Source organism: Nerophis ophidion, linkage group LG27 (assembly GCF_033978795.1).
Source record: "Nerophis ophidion isolate RoL-2023_Sa linkage group LG27, RoL_Noph_v1.0, whole genome shotgun sequence".
NCBI classification, from domain to species: domain Eukaryota; kingdom Metazoa; phylum Chordata; class Actinopteri; order Syngnathiformes; family Syngnathidae; genus Nerophis; species Nerophis ophidion.
In genome coordinates this window covers 35,592,175-35,600,429 of record NC_084637.1, presented here as the reverse complement: position 1 = coordinate 35,600,429, position 8,255 = coordinate 35,592,175, and the positions used below count along the sequence as shown (strand labels likewise).

Genomic DNA, 8,255 nt, shown 5'->3' with positions numbered 1-8,255 from the left:
GAATTTGCCATGTTATTGAATATTCAACATTATTGTCTTTGAGGTTCCAAATGTGTTTGCTGAGTTCTGTAGAATTCTGCAAAGTCTGGTTTCTAAAGGAGGCGTTGTGATTATTCCATCTTGTTTTGAACGCTCCTTCGGTTAATCCTACGTACGTGTCGGATGTGTTAATGTCCTTGCGTATTACCTTTGCTTGGTACACGACTGATGTTTGTAAGCACCTTCCGTTGAGAGGGCAATCAGGTTTCTTGCGACAGTGTGCCGCGCCTCGCCAAGGAGCAGCGAGAACACCAAGAAGCGCATATGCCAAATCTTCAAAGAAAACGGCCTACGGATCACGATTGAAGCCAACAAGCAAACCGTCAACTTCCTCGACGTCACTTTCAACCTGAGAAATAACAGCTACCAACCATTCACGAAACCCAACACAACACTCCAATATGTGCACCACGACAGCAACCACCCACCCACCACCACGAAGAGAATACCTACCGGAATTAATAAAAGGCTATCGATGCTGTCATCCAGCAAAGCTGAATTCGACCAAGCAACCCCCCGTACCAGAAAGCACTTGATGAAAGCGGATACAACTTCACCCTCACCTATGAACCCACTCCAGGAAACCAACCAAAAAAGAGCAGAAAACGAAACAACATCATCTGGTACAATCCGCCATTCAGCAAAGACGTCTCAACCAACATCGGCCGCAAGTTCCTCACTCTGATCGACAAACACTTCCCCAAAGGCAACACCCTAAGAAAAATATTCAACAAGAACAACATTAAATTGAGCTACAGCTGTATGAATAACATGCAACAAATCATTTCAAACCACAACAAAGCAATTGCAAAAGGACTGCCTACCCCCAGACTAAACGACTCTGAAACCAATAATGAATGTAACTGTCGCAAGAAACCTGATTGCCCTCTCAACGGAAGGTGCTTACAGACATCAGTCGTTTACCAAGCAAAGGTAATACGCAAGGACATTAACACATCCGACACGTACGTAGGATTAACCGAAGGAGCGTTCAAAACAAGATGGAATAATCACAACGCCTCCTTTAGAAACCAGCCTTTGCGGAATTCTACAGAACTCAGCAAACCCATTTGGAACCTCAAAGACAACAATGTTGAATATTCAATAACATGGCAAATTCTTGCATCCAGCACACCTTACAACAGTGGTAATAAAAGATGCAACCTATGCTTAAAAGAGAAACTGTTTATTATATATCATCCCGATCTATCATCTCTCAACAAGCGCAGTGAAATTATTTCAACATGCCGCCACAGAAGGAAACACCTCCTAGGTAACACATGAGCCAATCACCACACCCTACGCCTGCCTGTACCCACCCACTCTGTGCCCTATATAAACCATTGTATGTGAATGCTTCCATTAAAATCTCCTGATGATTGAGGGAACCCCTCATGAAACACTTCTGTAGAGATGAAGTAGTCTTGTGATTTTTTCCCACACCTACATATTGCGCTCTACCACGGTATCGAGCACTATTCTCTGGATAATCCAATCAAGACATATATATATATATATATATACATATATATATATATATATGTATATATATATATATATATATATATATATATATATATATATATATATATATATATATATATATATACATATATACATATAAAACAAAGTGCAAGGCCATAGGCTCACACAAGTTCAGTAAATAATTAAATTTGGATGGTTTTCACAGCTTTTTGCTTGGTGGAGATGGAGAGTGTTTCAATATAGAGTTGGCATTCTTTTTTTAAAGTCACAAAAAACAGGTGGGTTATTGAGAAAGTTACATTTATGAATATAAAACTTAGCCAACCACATCATATTAATATTCCTGCGTTGCATCATTGCGTTACATCCGACGATATCGGATGACGTCACAAATCAAACGTCCTCTCGCGTTGTACTGCCACGATGGGCGTGTCTTCAAGGGGGCGTGTCTTTTTGTAAAGCCACATGTCAAAAAAGGCCATGCTCACCTCTTAGGTTCTAAAAATAATCATAAAAATGATCATCATCAAATAAAATTGAAATAAACGGCCTGAAAATGTTATAAGTATTCCCTTTTTTTTATTCTAGTGGCATCCCTCGCGCACGTTCCTTCTTATTTTATTGTTTGTCCGTTAAGTGTGTGTTACACCTTCCTGTTAATGTACAAACGATATGCTTGTCGTTATTTCAAATGTTTAATGTTATCGAAATAAAATAAAAATAAAAAACTATCCCATCGGTCCACCACGCACGCGCGAAATGACGTCATTTCCTGAGCTTGAAATATTACGTGCAGTGATAGTTGAATGTTTTATTAACGTTTTGTCCAAAACGAATACCTTGTGGACTAGTATAATAATATAAAATAAACGGAGGTTTTCTTAAAATAAACATTTCAAACATACACAAAAAAAAAGAAAAAACTATCTCGGCGCTTGTAAATGACGTCATCACCCAGCAGGCAGACATCCGAGTGTCCTTGAGGCTGACAAGATGGTTGCTTACTGGAGACAAGCAGGACTCAGGTGAAGAAGCCTCAATGCTCTCAAATGTCAACACTTCAACATCTCACCTCGTCTACTTTCTCTATCAGCAAGTGTTGACTTGGCCTAATGTCGCGCAGCTTAGATGAAGTAGCGCTGGTTGGCGCATGCTAATGCTAATGCTAGTCACCCTTGCCGCGCTTTCGTCATTTAATGTTTCTACTTTTCACGCCCTTTTGTCCGCTAATGTTTTATGTTCTTATGTCCCTTAATGTCTTATGTCTGCTAATGTCTTATGTCTGCTAATGTTTCATGTCCGCTAATGTTTTATGTCCGCTAATGTTTTATGTCCGCTAATGTTTTATGTCCGCTAATGTCTTATGTTCTTATGTCCGCTAATGTCTTATGTTCTTATGTCTGCTAATGTCTTATGTTCTTATGTACGCTAATGTCTTATGTTCTTATGTCCCCTAATGTCTTATGTTCTTATGTCCCCTAATGTCTTATGTCTGCTGTCTTATGTCTGCTAATGTCTTATGTCCGCTAATGTCTTATGGTCTTATGTCCGCTAATGTCTTATGTCTGCTAATGTCTTATGTTCTTATGTCCGCTAACGTCTTATTTCTGCTAATGTCTTATGTTCTTATGTCCGCTAATGTCTTATGTTCTTATGTCTGCTAATGTCTTATGTTGTTACGTCCGCTAACATGCCACTGTCAACGTTCTTATGTCTTATGTTGCTAGGTCCGCTAACTTGGCTCCGTCACAGTCTTGCATGCTTAGTTGACAAAGGCGCTGATTGACTAGCATGCTGTCTTGTTTGCAGCTACATCCGCTTCTCGGCCATCTGTGCAGGCGCCGTGCGGGCTGCCCTCAAGCCGCAGGCCCAGACTGAAGCCATGAAGGCTGCGGAGGCCAGCGTCAAAGTCATCAAACCCAAAACAACATGTAAGTACACTCACGCTCTTCTTCTGGCAACAAAACATCATGTAAGTACACTCACGCTCTTCTTCTGGCAACAAAACATCATGTAAGTACACTCACGCTCTTCTTCTGGCAACAAAACATCATGTAAGTACACTCACGCTCTTCTTCTGGCAACAAAACATGTAAGTACACTCACGCTCTTCTTCTGGCAACAAAACATCATGTAAGTACACTCACGCTCTTCTTCTGGCAACAAAACATCATGTAAGTACACTCACGCTCTTCTTCTGGCAACAAAACCTCATGTAAGTACACTCACGCTCTTCTTCTGGCGTGAGTGTACGGCGTGGCGCAGTGGGAGAGTGGCCGTGCGCAACCCGAGGGTCCCTGGTTCAAATCCCACCTAGTACCAACCTCGTCACGTCCGTTGTGTCCTGAGCAAGACACTTCACCCTTGCTCCTGATGGGTGCTGGTTGGCGCCTTGCATGGCAGCTCCCTCCATCAGTGGGTAAATGTGGAAGTAGTGTCAAAGCGCTTTGAGTACCTTGAAGGTAGAAAAGTACTATACAAGTACAACCCATTTATCATTTAACAAAACATCATGTAAGTACACTCACGCTCTTCTTCTGGCAACAAAACATCATGTAAGTACACTCACGCTCTTCTGGCAACAAAACATCATGTAAGTACAAACCCTGTTTCCATATGAGTTGGGAAATTGTGTTAGATGTAAATATAAACAGAATACAATGATTTGCAAATAATTTTCAATCCATATTCAGTTCAGAAATATCAAGCAGCAAAATGCACCAAACATGGCTCAGTGTGGAGAGTGGTTTGCCTTTTTTCCCATCATCCCTTGTAATTTAAATGGGTGTCATTTTTTTTTTTTATGTTGATTGAATGTTTTTTATAATATCCTCAAAGTTCAACGAGCAAGTTGTGTGTGACCATGTTTGTTGAATTTTCATGCTGGTTGATTTTTTTTTCCTGCACCATGACTAGGGAAGGTTGTGTGGATTTGCTCATACAAGTTGATTATTTTTCTGCACCATGACAAGGGAAGGTTGTGTGGATCAAGTCATAAGTTGATTTTGTTTCTGCACCATGACTAGGAAAGGTTGTTTGGATTGGCTCATACAAGTTGATTATTTTTCTGCACCATGACTAGGGAAGTTTGTGTGGATCAAGTCATATAAGTAGATTGTTTTTCTACACTATGACTAGGAAAGGTTCTTTGGATTGGCTCATATAAGTTGATTATTTTTCTGCACCATGACTAGGGAAGTTTGTGTGGGTCAAGTCATATAAGTAGATTGTTTTTCTACACTATGACTAGGGAAGGTTGTGTGGATCAAGTCATATAAGTAGATTGTTTTTCCACACCATGACTAGGGAAGGTTGTGTGGATTGGGTCATATAAGTGATTTGTTTTTCTGCACCATGACTAGGGAAGGTTGTGTGGATTGGGTCATATAAGTAGATTGTATTTCCGCACCATGGCTAGAGAAGGTTGTGTAGAATGGGTCATAAAAGGTTTATTTTTCTGCACCATAACTGAGGATGGTTGTGTGGATTGGGTCATATAAGTGAATGCTGTGCTACATCTTCTTGAAAGTACAGTGAATGGCAGTTACTTTTGTTGGCCACCAGATGGCATCAGTCAGAGCACTGGATATTAGGTATGATGAGGCGACACCACTCACACTTAAAATTGTTTATAGGACTTCTGCTGTCTTGCGGGCCAAATTGAAGACGCTGACGGCCCGCAGTCCGAAATTTGGACACTCCTGACTTGTAGGATAAAATGTAGATTGCAAAGATTTGCACCAATATTGTTTGTTTGTTTGTGTGTGCAGGATGTGACGTCTGCCTACTTCCTGTCCCGTGAGCGTCAGCTGACCTATTTCCTGTCCCTTAGTTGTCATTAAAGTAGATGGATGGCAAAGTACTTTTCTTTTATTGTTGCTATTTGACACACTTTGACAGAAATGTTGTATAAGCATCTGCCTAATAGATTAGAATGACAATGAGTTTAGTAGATGAAAAGAAGAACTAATCACTACATCAATGAAACTTATTGATTACAACACATGAGGAACAAATGTAATCTTGCATCTTATTGCAACATTCTTTCAATTGCTCAATGTTATTCAATATTTGGTGGCCTAACCAGGTTGCTGAAATCCAAGAAGTGTTTTTAATCCAAATATGGTGACAAAAATGAGCCAGCAGACGGGGAACACGGATCCTTAACTTTTATTAAGAACAGAGTGACCAAGGTGGACTCCTTCAGACAGCAGTCCAGTATTACACACACATGCAATCACTTAGTCATCTTAGTAACACTGAAGTTACAAGTTATTAACAGACAACTAACAGGCCAATACAACCAACAGGTTAGTTACTTGAAAGTAAAAGCTTAGTAACATGAAACTAACACAAGTTACAGGTTGATAACATGTTTGTCATGGTTGTAAACATGAAACTAACTACGTTGTTACGGGTTAATAAAAAGTTAGTCATGGTTACAAACATAAAACTATGCTGGTAACAGGTTAGTAACATGTCACAGGTTAACAGAAGTGACAGGTAAGTAACATTAGTAACACTTTTACAGGTTAATAACATTAAAGTAACATATTAGTAATATGAAACTAACATGATAGTAGCACATTAGTACCAAGTTAATTTTAGTAACACAGTATCAGGTTAGTAACATGTAACTACAAGGGTTGTAACATGTTAGTACCAGATCATTATTAGGTTAGCAATATGACACCAAGAAAATGGTAACGCGTTACCTGCTAGTAACAAACAAAGTTAACAGGGTACATGAAACTAAGAAGAGGGTAACACAAATAAATTACAGGTAAGACAAAGAGTTGGAGGTTGGTGTGGCGTAGCTAACTAGCTCGCTAGCTGTCCTTCTTTTCTCTGGTCATCTTGATCATAGTCTCTGGCGAGCGGTAGAGGAAGATGAGCTTCTCAAAGAGCGTGTGTTCCAGCTCCATCTCGCCCGTCTCGCGCACCACAAAGATGTCCGTGCACAGCTTGAGGACGCGGTCCACACACGGCAGCTCCTCAAACATGATGGAGCGGGAGATGCCGTTGAAGAACTCTCGCACAAATTTACCGATGACCAAGACCACCGACATGTAGAGACCCACGATGCTGCGGGAGGGTCAGAGAGTCAATATCTAAATCAATTATCTTCTTATACAGAAGCACTTCAATGTGCTAACTAAATGTAAAAACCCTCGTCAAAGATCCTCTATATGAGGCGAGAGTTCTGCTGAGTAAATGTAAAAGCCCTCGTCAAAGATCCTCTATATGAGGCAAGAGTTCTGCTGAGTAAATGTAAAAACCCTCGTCAAAGATCCTCTATATGAGGCGAGAGTTCTGCTGAGTAAATGTAAAAGCCCTCGTCAAAGATCCTCTATATGAGGCGATAGTTCTGCTGAGTAAATGTAAAGACCCTCGTCAAAGATCCTCTATATGAGGCGAGAGTTCTGCTGAGTAAATGTAAAAACCCTCGTCAAAGATCCTCTATATGAGGCGAGAGTTCTGCTGAGTAAATGTAAAAGCCCTCGTCAAAGATCCTGTATATGAGGCGATAGTTCTGCTGAGTAAATGTAAAAACCCTCGTCAAAGATCCTCTATATGAGGCGAGAGTTCTGCTGACTAAATGTAAAAACCCTCGTCAAAGATCCTCTATATGAGGCGAGAGTTCTGCTGAGTAAATGTAAAAGCCCTCGTCAAAGATCCTCTATATGAGGCGAGAGTTCTGCTGAGTAAATGTAAAAGCCCTCGTCAAAGATCCTCTATATGAGGCGAGAGTTCTGCTGACTAAATGTAAAAACCCTCGTCAAAGATCCTCTATATGAGGCGAGAGTTCTGCTGACTAAATGTAAAAACCCTCGTCAAAGATCCTCTATATGAGGCGAGAGTTCTGCTGAGTAAATGTAAAAACCCTCGTCAAAGATCCTCTATATGAGGCGAGAGTTCTGCTGAGTAAATGTAAAAGCCCTCGTCAAAGATCCTGTATATGAGGCGATAGTTCTGCTGAGTAAATGTAAAAACCCTCGTCAAAGATCCTCTATATGAGGCGAGAGTTCTGCTGACTAAATGTAAAAACCCTCGTCAAAGATCCTCTATATGAGGCGAGAGTTCTGCTGAGTAAATGTAAAAGCCCTCGTCAAAGATCCTCTATATGAGGCGAGAGTTCTGCTGAGTAAATGTAAAAGCCCTCGTCAAAGATCCTCTATATGAGGCGAGAGTTCTGCTGACTAAATGTAAAAACCCTCGTCAAAGATCCTCTATATGAGGCGAGAGTTCTGCTGAGTAAATGTAAAGACCCTCGTCAAAGATCCTCTATATGAGGCGAGAGTTCTGCTGAGTAAATGTAAAAACCCTCGTCAAAGATCCTCTATATGAGGCGAGAGTTCTGCTGAGTAAATGTAAAAGCCCTCGTCAAAGATCCTGTATATGAGGCGATAGTTCTGCTGAGTAAATGTAAAAACCCTCGTCAAAGATCCTCTATATGAGGCGAGAGTTCTGCTGACTAAATGTAAAAACCCTCGTCAAAGATCCTCTATATGAGGCGAGAGTTCTGCTGAGTAAATGTAAAAGCCCTCGTCAAAGATCCTCTATATGAGGCGAGAGTTCTGCTGAGTAAATGTAAAAGCCCTCGTCAAAGATCCTCTATATGAGGCGAGAGTTCTGCTGACTAAATGTAAAAACCCTCGTCAAAGATCCTCTATATAAGGCGAGAGTTCTGCTGAGTAAATGTAAAAGCCCTCGTCAAAGATCCTCTATAT

General features: G+C 40.7%; 2 protein-coding genes across 2 annotated transcripts in view; one reads left to right on the top strand and one right to left on the bottom strand.

Annotated features, from left to right (window-relative positions):
- The first annotated feature begins 2,389 nt into the window (after positions 1 to 2,389).
- Positions 2,390 to 5,386, top strand: atp5f1e (ATP synthase F1 subunit epsilon). Its single transcript, XM_061889170.1, has 3 exons — positions 2,390 to 2,549; positions 3,334 to 3,455; positions 5,295 to 5,386. Coding segments are annotated over exons 1-3 (156 nt in total). The 5' UTR covers positions 2,390 to 2,517; the 3' UTR covers positions 5,297 to 5,386.
- A 297-nt stretch (positions 5,387 to 5,683) lies between these two features.
- The window catches only part of si:dkey-11f4.7 (piezo-type mechanosensitive ion channel component 2), a 117,916-nt gene continuing 115,344 nt past the window's right edge, over positions 5,684 to 8,255 (bottom strand). Inside the window, exon 55 of the mRNA XM_061889169.1 lies at positions 5,684 to 6,609. Coding sequence (XP_061745153.1) covers positions 6,354 to 6,609 — 256 coding nt within the window. The 3' untranslated portion in view covers positions 5,684 to 6,353. The remainder of the gene's footprint in view (positions 6,610 to 8,255) is intronic.